General features: G+C 36.8%; 1 protein-coding gene across 1 annotated transcript in view; it reads left to right on the forward strand.

Annotated features, from left to right (window-relative positions):
- Positions 1-13,165, forward strand: part of PXDNL (peroxidasin like) — a 510,805-nt gene that overhangs the window by 260,929 nt on the left and 236,711 nt on the right. Inside the window, 1 exon segment of the mRNA XM_020992584.2 lies at positions 11,968-12,039. Within this exon segment, the coding sequence (XP_020848243.1) occupies positions 11,968-12,039 (72 nt within the window).

Below are 13,165 nucleotides of genomic sequence, written 5' to 3' on the forward strand. Positions count from 1 at the left end.
AGAGGCGTTTAATAGTCCTTTGTACCTCTGCATTTAAAAAAAATCAGTCCTACATAAGTAAGAGAGCATTAATCAATTGTTTATTACATATTTACTGAGCAGCTCTGGCATAGTGAATAGAGAGCAGTTGAGGCTGACCTGATGTTGTGCCCAGTTAGTTCAGTTTCAATGGTGGAATGAAAGGAAGCACTTACAAGCCATTTAACATTTAATAAAAGGAAGTTTAATTAGCCATAATATAACTAGGATATGTAGCAAGGATGCACTAGTATTTAGTTTGCATAGACATGCCCCTCCCATCCCCAGAACCTATCTCCAGATGGAAAAGCATTTGGTCAGTAGGGCCCAAAGGGGTGACTTCACTGCTCAAGTGAGACCTTTTGTGGCCCTAGGTGACCAGGAAGCTATATAAACACAGCTTGAGGCCACCAAAAAAGGCCCTGTCAAGGGAGGCACAGTTTGAGTCTTTTCCCATCCCCATACCGTGTCCTGACTTTATAACCTTTTCCTTACTCAGATGGTAGTGGAGGTGAGGTGATTCTCATATCTATCTATCTATCTATCTATCTATCTATCTATCTATCTATCTATCTATCTATCTATCTATCTATCTATGTATCTATGTATCTATGTATCTATGTATCTATGTATCTATGTATCTATCTATCTAATATATCTATATCTATATCTATATATCATATATCAAGAGCTAGCCTCAAGCTAGGAAGGCCTGGGTTCAAGTCCCACGAATGACATATTGGCTATGTAACTCATGGCAAATCTCTTAATCTTTCTGTATTCTGTACTCTAGGCAATTCTCTAAGAGAATTGTGGAAATCTGCATTGGTAGAGGGAGTTTCCTCATCTGAGAGTTTCCTACAACAGTTCCAGTCCTAGAGGAGCTCAAACATGGTGGGGTGTTTAGGGCTGTGTCCCAAGGCTCTGAATCAAGATGGGCACTGACTTAAGAGCATATTGATGGCATTTGCAGTTCTTCAGCATTATAGAGATAACAACTAGGCTTTGTTCCCAGTATGTGCATTGCAGAGTGGATATATACTTCAATCCAGCTATAGATCATGTCATCTCTGAGTTATGATTTAGGAACAATAAGTTAAAATTAGAAGCTACTAGATGGTGGGTTGGGGCGGGGGGAGTTTCCTATCCCTTAGTACCACTGACTTTATGCTAAGCTTCCAGGTCTTTGTCTCTGCCTACTGCCAGACTCACCTGAGGACATTCTTTGTGCTGTTTGTGAGCCACATAGTTTGTAGACCTTCTAGGTGTAAACATTCCTACTTTTGGTTCTGATGTCTAAGCTTGTGCTAAGTAAACATCATTGCGATACAGAAAGGCAAGATATGACCCTTGCTCTCAAAGAAATTATAGTCTATTGGGAAAATAAGACACATGAACCAGCAGAGGGGATGGGGCAAATTACTACTAATACTAATTACAGCAATAGCAACAACAATAATAATAGCTAATAATATAGCATGTTATATATAACATTTATATAAGATTTGTAAAATGCTTTGCATATTACTTAATTTGGTCCTCACAGCAACCCTGTATTATTAGTGCTGTTATTAACACCATTTTACAGATCAGAAAACAGACTAATGGAGGTAGAGTGACAACCATAAATGCTTATTGACTTTATCTGGGTCACCTGGATAGTAAATATTAGAAAATTTAAGGACAGGATTATATAGTACATACAGGGTATGGAGCTCATGAGCTTTCATAGTTAAGACAAAGCTTGAGGAAGGCTTTCTGCAAGAAGGATGCATTCAGGTATGCTGGTTCTCAGCTTTGGAAAAGTAGAAGGGACAAAGAAGGGCCATTGCAAGCAAACCTGAGTCAAGCTAGAGAGGCAGGCAAGAATTTGCAGTAATAATGGAACTATGAAGAATCCTTCCTATTAACAATAAAAGATGATAGCAGTTAGTTTGTGGTCCTGAAGGGTTTTTGCACAATTCTTCCTGGAAAGAGGGCTGGGACTAAGTAACCTCTGGGGGGGCGGTCTTAACAACTCTCAGATTTTTTTTGTCTGTCTAAATTTGAATGGCCTATCATTGTTCTACTGGTATTTTCCCCCTTCTGTCTTCATGATGTATTTTTGAAAAAAGGAAAATTTATTCTAATCGCTATCTGCATTAAATAACTTACGAGTGGCACACATGTTTGGCATCACGCCCAGAATTAGAGGAAGGGCAGAAGGGAATGAGAGGGAAACATTTGCAGCTAAGATTCCATTCCATGAATACCATTGAGCAAGAAGGAAGAACTTGTAGAACATACACATTGTGCAAATTGGCTTGGGAAATGTCACCATTTGGGTATTTTATCTTTTTTCTCCTTGGTTATTTCATTTTTAAAAATTTTGCTTTTTAAATATTGTGATAGATTCTTACCTCCCTTGAATAAAATTTCCTTATGGCTATTGTGCTTTAATTTCACTGATGCAGATGAATTGTGTTGTTAATGAAGGTGTGATACCCCTTGTGTTTCTCTTTTCTGGCTTTTCTAGCTTTCAGTGTTAGAAAAATAAAGAACATGTGGTAAGAAGCTATTTAAGTTTGAGCTCTCAGAGCTGTAAAGCTCTTGCTCCTTGGGGAGACTTATGACTTTTTTCAGAGCAAGTGAGAAAATAATCTCCTCAAATGAAGAAAGAAATATTTTTTCTTTGTCTAGATTTTTAGGACTTGGGTGGGGAGAGGACAAGAAAACTCTTCTTCATTTAGTATTTCATAGGTATCCATATGATATCCACTGAGATCTAAATGGAGAAGACATTTGATACTGAAAGAATTTTAAAAATTTGATATTTAAAGTGAAGTAACAAAGAATAGAACTTTATATTTTGACAGGGGTCATAAAGATCATCTGATCCAAACTTTTCATTTCATAGGTAAGGAAACAGAGCCCAGAAGGAGAAATGATGTTTTTAAGGTTGCATAGCTGTAAATGGCAGAGCCTAGGACTCAAAACCAAGGATCTTGACTCCTAACCGAATTCAGTGTTCTTTCCATTATACCTCACTGCTTCTTGGGAGATTAAATCATGGGAGAAGATTTTCTTGTGAACAATTTAAAAATATATTTGTGTATCTGGGGGTTGATCCAAAGCAGTTTCCTTGGACTGAGCTCATGGGGTTTGGCTCCATGGAGAGGTACATGGATTCTTGCTGAAGGGAATGTATGATCAGAGGCTCCTGGTTGTTCCTCTGTGATTAGAGAGAGGCCGGGGAAAGACAAAAGATGATCAGTGACTAAGCTAGAAAGAGTCTCCTACTCTCTATCATATTTCATTTTTATCATATATCATCTAGTTCAGCATATTTCCCATTTTATAGATGAGGGAACTGAGGCAGACACAGATTAAGTTCTTTGCCCAGGGTCATGTAACTAGCGTCTGAGGCAGGATTTATTGTTATTTGTTTTTAATTTTAAAAATTAATTAATTCATTTATTTCTTTAATTCTCTTTCTTTTACATTTTGAGTCACAAATTTTCCACTTCCCTCTAGCTCCTCCCCCTCCCACTGAGAAGACAAGTAGTATGATATAAATTATACATGAAGTCATGAAAAAAAAATTCCATATTAGCCATGTTGCAAAAAAAGAAAAAAAGGCAAGACAAATAAAGAAAGTAAAAAGGTATGCTTCAATCTGAGATGTTTCTAATTCCAGTGTCCTGAGCCACCTAGCTTCTCATTTTGGTTTCTGAACCATGTCTTCCAAGATTTTAATCATCTTCATTTATTCCCATGTTTACACTGAAATCACCAGGTGTCCAATTTGTGTTTATTTTGAAAAGTGCTATTGAGTTCTTCATATCATTTATTTACATTTTTATCTTCTAAAACACATATTAGTACATAACTGTAGTTATTTTTATTATGGTCTTTTTGCAAGTACTTATCATGAGGACTGCAATGTAAGATGACAAAATAGCTCATTAAATTACATTTCTTTTTGTCTTTTGGTGAATGAGAAAAACAGTTCTACTAACTTTTCAGAGGCAGTATTCAGTAGTAGACAATGACCTCAATTTGAGGACATAGGACTGAAGTTTCAAATCCCTGCTCTACTGTACTATTTGTATGGCTTTGATTGAGTCATTTCCTCTCTCTGTGTCTCAAATTCCTCATCTATAGTGAACTACAGAAGGGCAGACAGGTGATACAGTGGATAGAAGACTAGCCCTAGAGTGTCTTCCTGAGTTCAAATCTGGCCTCAGGTACTTGCCAGCTGTGTGACCCTGGGCAAGTCACTTAACCCTGTTTGCCTTAGCTTCCTTGTCTATAAAATGAGCTGGAGAAGGAAATGGCAAACCACTCCAGCCAAGAAAGTTCATGGAAAGCTGAAATGGCTGAACAACAACAGGGAACTAAGTGACCTTTAAGTTCTTTTCTAGCTCAAAATCATCCCAAATACTATCTTTTCCTCCTTGTGGTTAGTGGATAGTGATTGGAATAAATTTTCCCTTTTTCAAAAATGGATCATAAAGACAGAAGGGGGAAAATACCAGTAGAACAATGATAGGCCATTCAAATTTATACAGACAAAAAAATCTGAGAGTTGTTAAGACCCTCCAAAGGTTCAATTCCAGCCCTCTTTCCAGGCACAGCTGTACAAAAACCCTTCAGGATCACAAACTAACTGCTATCGCCCTTTATTGTTAATAGGAAGGATTCTTTCTAGTTCCATCATTACTGCAAATTCTTGCTGGCCTCCTTGCCCTGGTAGAACCTGTAAGACATGGTTCCACTGAGCCACGATTTCTTCTTTCTTATGGCTTTGTTTGTGGTAAAAATTTTAAGATCAATAACCATCAATAACTAGTATGTCCAGTCATTATGCATTGGACAGGAACATCAAATTCAGAATACCATCAGCTAAGTTAATGTTTTTAGATTATCTAAAAATAGTATTATTCTTGGTACCTCCTGATCCTTTTCTAGCATTATGACACTATGGCTGGAGAAACACCAAATCTTGTCCTGAGTTAGTTTTATATAGAGATATAAAAATAACCAGAGACATTGGACAGCTGGAGGGTGCTAATATAAAGAGAATTTAAGAAACTCAATTTAGCTTTACAGATGAAAAAAAAGTCTCGTGTGAATAGAAGTGTGGAAGACCCTTTGAGCGATACAAAGATATTTCAGACAAAGTCCCTGCCCCCCAAGTGCTTACACTCTGGTAGGGGAAACAGATAAGTACACTAATAACTCTGGTATTTGATTTAAATAAAGGTACCTGAAGAGCTTGAGAAAAGGGACCTGGACTACAGAATGAGAGTTTAGGTCCTCACCTGGGATTAGAAGACATCAAAGTAGGAACAATCTAGGTTTATATAAATATAAACACTGAGTAGGTTAATGTTGACAATAAAAGAAATCATGAGCAGAGCTTGAATGACTACTCAACCTTTATTCTCTTGGAAGTCCACAAACATGTTTCTTAAGCCAGTGATGCTAGAAGCCAACAAGTAAGTCCTTACTGGCTTTAGTCCTGGTCACCACAAAATAATATTGCAAGAAAAAAAAAACCAATAAAGCAAATTCATCTGCATCCTATAAAAATAGTTGGTGGGTGACCATTCTTTGTTTTTCTTCCCTTTTGTGTCCAACTTTAATTTCTGTGTCTCTATGAATTTTTTTTAAAACAAATTCCATTTCTACTATGTGAGACATTACATTTCCCTGGAAAATCCAGAGGTTTTATAAAAATTCTCCAAGGGATAGTTCACCTGCATATGCCAATGGAAGACAACAAATTGATGGACATGTTCCTCCTAATGTTTATGCTGTTAATCTTCACAGTTGATGAGCAATGATGAAGACTCATGAGGGAAAACAGATGCTGTGTGTTTGACATACTGAAAGTCCTTTTCTCAAGGCCTTATCAAAATGAACTAAAATAAGAATTGTCCTTGGCACAAGCAAAATATACTTTTCAAAATTCAATTTATCAGTGAAGGAATTTTGAAGCTGTAATTTAATAAATATTCCTTTCTAGGAAAATATGAGTACTTGTTTCCCTGTTATGATATCACATCTAATTTTCCTTCTAACTCCAAGATTTTGTGTTCTAAGATTCTTTAAAATCTTTTGGAGGTTGACTTTTATCTCTACATTGGGAAAGCATTTCTATGGAACATGATTGTCAACATAACTTGGGTGATGTCTCAATACTTAATGCACTAAAGTGATTTGATTGGATTAAAATAAAATTAATCTTCATCAAAAGTGCATAAATATTTTTTGTAGTGGAAAAGATACTTCTTGGCTGTTTTGAGGAAATATCTGCATGGTTGTTGTATTCTTGGAGTTGACATCTCTGGCAATCACTTTTCACCTTATACCCAAGATGAATAAAGAATTAAAGGAAAACATGAGTCAGGTTCATGGTTCCTGGTACCACATAGCTGAAATAACTATAGTATTGTAAGGCTGGAAGATAATCTCTAAGGAAAATAGATTAGAGAACATTCAATATTTGTTCATATATAACATTAAACTTCCATTGGGTTAAGTCATATGGAGACTTTTCCAGAGAGAAGTAAAGAGATGCTACTGATGAAACCTAACTTCTAACCAATATTTTGTGAATCCTTTTCAAAATCATTGTTGAAGGGGAGATGTTAATCTGGGAACTGCTTTGGAAAGATATGCTTGGATTTAGGAGGACTTTAGTTTAGTGCAACACCAAATGGAATTTTTAAAAAGAGAGAGATGAGCTTCTGTAACCTTTTTGCTTGCCGGAAAGGTTTATATTCCTTAACTGAAGTGTAGATTCCCTTAGTTCTAACTGAATTTTGGGTTTACAGAATGATAAAGTCGACTTCCTCTGTTTGTTAGGTGGCCTGAGGACCTACACTTCATGGATTTGAGGGGAGAAGGAGGAATTAATTGTATTAGTACATACTAATAGATGGGAAAAACTTCAAAAGAGGAAATATATTTGGTTGAGAAACATATCACTGCCATAATTATATACATTTGAGAGTATTCAAATGAGGTTAATATTCTAAATTAAGAAAACAAGAGGACTATCTCATTTGATACTTGTTGAGAGTAGATACTGAATGTTATGCGTATGTACCACTGAGGGTCAAACTAAAATGAATTCAGATATTAATAAAAAAGTCACACAAGGACTGAAATGGAAGGTTACTAATAAGTGAAACAATCAGATCAATTTTATATCTTTTTAAAATGATCCTACTTACAGTTATTTGATTTTGTGTTATAATTGCGTAAGTCATGATCCTTTGTCTCTGAACTTAATTCAGAAATTTAATTGGCCTATATTGAGTTAAATTCAGAAATCCAGTTCTTCTGCTAAACTGTTCTATTCTTGTGTCAAGGAAATCTGTTACCCTGAAAGAATGCAAGTGGACACCAGGAAGTCTGGTGTAGTATCTTTATGCCTCAAAGCTGTCCTTCAAGGATGGCTGGTTTATTATCCCAAGAAGTCTGGTTTGCTATCTCAGTCCTTGCAGATGTAGCTGGATTCAAACAATGAACATTTCTTCATCGCAGGAGAGAAGGAAGGGGTTGTCACTAGTCCTCATTCCCAATTCCCATCTACTCATTTTATTCCATCTCTGATGCTAGCATTTCTCTTTTCTGTACTCCCCAAAACTATGAATGAGAGCTGTCCCCCTTATATGGGGTTTTTGCTTTCCTGGGGAAGCTGAGATCCTATTTATTGTTAAATTTGTACTTAACTAATAAATTGATCATGCTTGGGACTTTGTGCCTCAGTCTATCTTAATTTTTTATCTGTTATATAAGTAAGCAAATTAAACAAATATAGGTAGACTAAACTGGTATCTGCTAGAAATCTTAACAATACCGACTGTTTTCTTTCAAGGTCCTTCAGAACAGAATATGTGTGTATCTTTATAGGATCCTAGATCTAGGGCAGGACAAGATTTTGGAGGTTGCCTTGTCAGTTCCTCTCATTTTATACCTCATTAACTCATTTAGCACCTAAGCTGTGCTTTCAATGAAGACAAGGAGTCTTTTAAGTAGAGACAACAAAGGCATGTGTTCAGGGCATAGGGATGTACTTGTGTAAAGATACAGAAGTGGGAGATGGACTCTTGTCATTTAAACAGTCAACAAGATATTTATTAGCATTTACCATGTGGCAGACACTGTGCTTAGTGTTGGGGTTACAAAAAAGGTCAAGAGTTCCTGAACTCAAAGAGTTCATATTCTAATGGAGTAAAAACTGTGAAAAAGTTGTACACACAGAATATACGTACAACATAAATGGAAGGAAATCTCAAAGAGAAGGCCCAAGTAGAGGTGGGAGAAGGAAAATCCTTCTTTAGATGATGAGATTTACTCTGAGTCTTTTTGTTTAATTGTTTTTTGCAAGGCAGTGGGGTTAAGTGACTTGCCCAGGGTCATGTAGCTAGTAAGTGTCAAGTGTCTGAAGCCAGGTTTGAACTCAGGTCCTCCATGACTCCAGGGCTGGTACCCTATCCACCGCACCACCTAGTTGCCTCAAATTTACTCTGTGTCTTGAAGAAAACCAGGGAAGCAGGAGGTAAAGATGAGAAGGGAGGGCATTATGAGTGTGGGCTATAGTCAGTGCAAAGGCTCATGGTGGGAGTGTTAGAGTGTCGTGTTGGAGGAATTACAAATATGTCAGTATATCTGGGTCATAGAGTACATAGAATAAAATATAAAAAGGGGCCAGATTATGAATGGCTTTAAATGTCAAACAGAAGGTTTTATGTTTGATTTTTGGAGGTAATAGAGAGCTCCCAGAGCTTATTGAGTAGGGGTGTATGAGTATGTGTGTGTGTGTGTGTGTGTGTGTGTGTGTGTGTATGCATGTACATTTGTGTGTGTGACATGATAAATCCTGTTCTTTAGAAAAATCACTTTGGCCACCAAGTGAAGGATGAATTGGAGTGGAGAGAGACTTAAGGTCAACCACAATGGTACAGCAGTAGTCAATGCATGGTGAGATGAGGTCTTGTACCAGGGTGGTGGTTGTGTGTAGAGAGGACAGAATGTGTACAAGAGATGTTGTGAAAGCAGAAATGACAAGATGGCAACAGATTGTATATGTAAGGAGAATTTGAATGAGGAGCTGAGAATAACATCTAGTTTGAAAGCCTGGTTTCCTGGGAGATAAGTGTAGCCCTCAGCAATAGGGAAGTTCAGAAGAGGGAAGAATTTGGGAAGAAAGACTGTGAATTCTGTTTTGGATATGTTGTATTTGAAATCCCTACATGATATATATTTTGAGATGTCCAAAAGGCAGTTGATGACATGAGAATTAAGAAGTTAGGGCTAGATATTATTTGTAGAGAAATATGTGTACCCATGGGAGCTGAAGAGATCACCAAATGAGATACTATAGAAGTAGAAGGTCCAGCATGCCTACAATTAGTGAGTGTGACCTGGATGACAGATCTTGTGAATGGGAAGTAGCTAGGTTTGATTAAAATGAAGAGTATTTTAAGCAGAGTAATACAAAATAAGACTGGAAAACAAAGAAGGAACCATATTATGACATACTTAAAATGCCTGACTGAGGAGTTTATGTTTTATCTAAGGAATTCTCATATGATAGTCCTGTTCTGGCCTGGGATGCCAACCACTGAAGTACTGCAACTTAGGAAAACCATTCAGAAGAGGACAACAAGGATGGTGAAAGACCTTTCATCAGTGCCATATAAAAACAGTTGAAGGAACTGGGGATATTTAGGCTAGAGAAGACAAGGCTCATGAGGGACATTATAGTTTTGAAAGGCTGTCATGTTTAAGAAGGATTCCATTTGTTCTCCTTTTCCCCAAAAGAAAGAACAAAGAAAAATAAATGGGAATTGCCAAAAAGAAAATGTAGGCTTGACATAGATAATAATATCCTAACAATTAAAAGTATCTAGAAGTAGAATAGACAGCCCAAAGTGGAAAAGCTTGTGAAACCGGGTCAATAGAAAGATGATGGTGTCATTAATAAAAGTGGAAAAGTTGAGAGGAAGGATTGAATTTTGGGAATTAAGTTGGGTTCTGTTTTGGACATGCTGAGTTTGCAATCAAAGATGATAATTTAAGCAGTAAGTCTTCACATGTGTAATCCTGAGTATAGTCAAATTGGACCTCTCATCCATAACAGCTATGTGACCCTGGGCAAGTCACTTAACCTGTCAGTTCCCCCAAATACCTCTCTTAATATTACAGTTGTACAGCCTTTGCTGATTTACATTGGTAGATCTGCATTTCCTTATAGAAGTTCTGTATAACAATGAAATTACAAGTCCAGGTCTCCTCCCGACAAAAACAAAAAAGTGTATGAGTACTTAGACACAACCATTTGGAGAGAATTAAAGAAGGCTTAATTTCCTTTATTTTGTTCCAAAATTTTTCTACCCTGCCCTCTCCCCTTTATCCTAAGGGTATTCTTCACATCCAGATCTCCTGGAAACAGCATTTATGGGTTTCTTTAATATGTCTTAAACCCAGAAATATTCTCTGGCCAAAATAGTTTGTGAAGAACTAATTAAAGAGAGAACTAAAAGCATGGGGAAAGGCCAGCTCCCATATGAATATGTTTCTTTTTAGTGGAAAAAAAGGTCACCTTTACCTAATGTGGGTAGAGTGTATATGTAAGTCATTAAATCCTTGACAATTTTTAAAACACTAGTCACATTTGGCATGCTAAACTTTTTTTTTCTTTTTGTCACATTCTCAGTGGCTTTCGAGAATGTTCAGTAGGTCTATTTATATAATTGATTTAAGAGAGATTCTGTGTAAGAATGGCATCAAAAAGATCTGAGTTTTCTTGAAGTAGAATAGGGAATTCAACTACCTTCTAGATCAGGGGCCCTGAACCTGAGGTCTGTAGATAACCCCTTAGGCATTAGTGGTTAGTGAACCTAGATAAGAAAAAAAATACATCTTAATTTTCACATTATTTTCACACTAATTGAGCTTTAATCAGCGTGTGATTATGCTAGTGTGAAAATTTCTCCCACAGATGCAGATCACAGGGGCAGCTAGGTTTCACAATGCACAGAGCACTGGCCCTGGAGTCAGGAGGACCTGAGTTCAAATCTGACCTCAGACACTTGACACTTATTAGCTGTGTGACCCTGGGCAAGTCACTTAACCCCATTGCCTAGCCAAAAACAAACAAACCAACAAAACAAAAATAAAAAAAAACAAATGCAGACCACAGCCCATCTATGACTTAGTAGATGATCACATCAATCAACACTTAAAGAAAATAATTCAGATTATTCACTGGAAGGTCAAATACCAAAGCTGAAGTTTAAATACTTTGATCACATGATATGAAGACAGTACTCATTGAAAAAGATCCTGATGTTGGGAAAGAGTGAAGGTAAAAGGAAAAGAGGATGGTATAGGATGAGGTGGATAGATAGTATCATGGAAACAGCAAACATGATTAAAAGATAAGGAGGATAACAGGGCATGGTGTGCTATGGTCCATGTGGAGTCAGACAAGACTGAATGACAGAAGAAGGAGGAGGAGAAGGAGGAGAACAGCAACAGCAGCCAGCACAACAGCAACAACAGCAACAATAACAACAAATGAATCCCAGGGACTTGCCTGAGGTATATAGAGGTTAAAAGACTGAGAGCTGAGGACCTGAGTTTGATTTCTCTATCCAAAACTCTTACTAGGTATGTTATCCTGAACAGGTCCTTACCTATAAAATGAGGATAATAATAGCACCTAATTCACAGGGTTGTTGTCAAGATAAAATGAATTAAGATATAAATTACTACTACTACTACTACTACTACTACTACTACTGCTACTAACTTTCAAGTGCCAGAGCAATCATTTGAACTCAGGTCTTCTAGAATCCAACCCTAGAATGGTATTACTCCACGCTGTCTTTACTTAGAGTATTTTTCCTATTTTACTATTCAAACAGTAATGTTATGTATTTCTTTCAGGTATTTGTACAAGAATGAAATCCACACAATAGATGCCCAAGCGTTTAAAGGGCTTATATCCTTGGAACAGCTGTAAGTAATGCTAATTTATTGAAACACTGATTGAGTTTATTGAGAAGCAAAACACTTTAGTGTTGTTTTTTCCTACAAAGTTCAATTGTGAGACTACAAATTTATACATATATATATATGTATATATATATATATGTGTGTGTGTGTGTGTGTGTGTGTGTGTATGCTATATAACATGCTTTTTAAGCCATATGTTCAAATTATGTCATATTCTGTGAATAGCTCTATAAATTCTTATGCGTATTACTTTAGGGTTTTCTTTTAAATAAAAGTTGTAGGCAATGAAAGTTAAAATGGACCTTAGAAAGCCTCCAGTTCAATTCCTTATCGGATTTAGAATTGGTAGGAAGCTTGGAAATCATCTAGGTCAACCTACTTATTTTACATATAAGGAAATAGAGCTAGAGATGTTATATCACTTGGCCAGTGTCACCATGGATAGTACATATATGATCCAGAACTCAAATTCAGGTCCTTCGATATCAGTCACCCCCTGGTCTCATGATAGCTTGCTGGTCTCCTTCATTTTTTGAAGAAGAGCTGAGGCCTAGAGCAGTGAGATGACTCACACTGTGGTGTTGCCAGTGAGGGCTCCTAGCTAAATTTCCAGTCCAATTTTCTTTTTGCTACATAAAACTGATAATGTGAAAACTATGCATGATGCCCCTGCAAACTGGCAAATCACTATCAGAACCCCAGGATGAAATATAAATCTCACTATGAGAAAAATAAAATTAAGTGAATAAAGCCACCGCAACAAAATTGGATACTTTACTCCAGATTTTTCTATGATGCCTGAGTGTTTGTGAGACAAATCCTTCTGCTATATTTGAAAGCATTGTCCACGCTGACCAGAGCTTTCGAGACATGCTTCCATTGAGTAGCAATCCTTGTTTATGGTGTTTGCATGAGAAAATCTTTAAGACATCACTTTTTATTTATGTACAGTTTTTAATAGAACTTTAATAGCAGAAATCTGTGATTACTGGCTTGAGGGAAACCTGGTTTAATAGCAGTATGTAAGAAAAGACCTGGGGATTTTAGTGCACTGAAAATTTAATATGTCAGCTCTGTGGGGTGGCAGTCCAAAAAGCTAATCTTTTTTTCTCATCTGTAAAATGAGGAT

Source organism: Phascolarctos cinereus, unplaced genomic scaffold (assembly GCF_003287225.1).
Source record: "Phascolarctos cinereus isolate Bilbo 61053 unplaced genomic scaffold, phaCin_HiC Scaffold_4;HRSCAF=312, whole genome shotgun sequence".
In the NCBI taxonomy this organism is placed as follows: Eukaryota; Metazoa; Chordata; class Mammalia; order Diprotodontia; family Phascolarctidae; genus Phascolarctos; species Phascolarctos cinereus.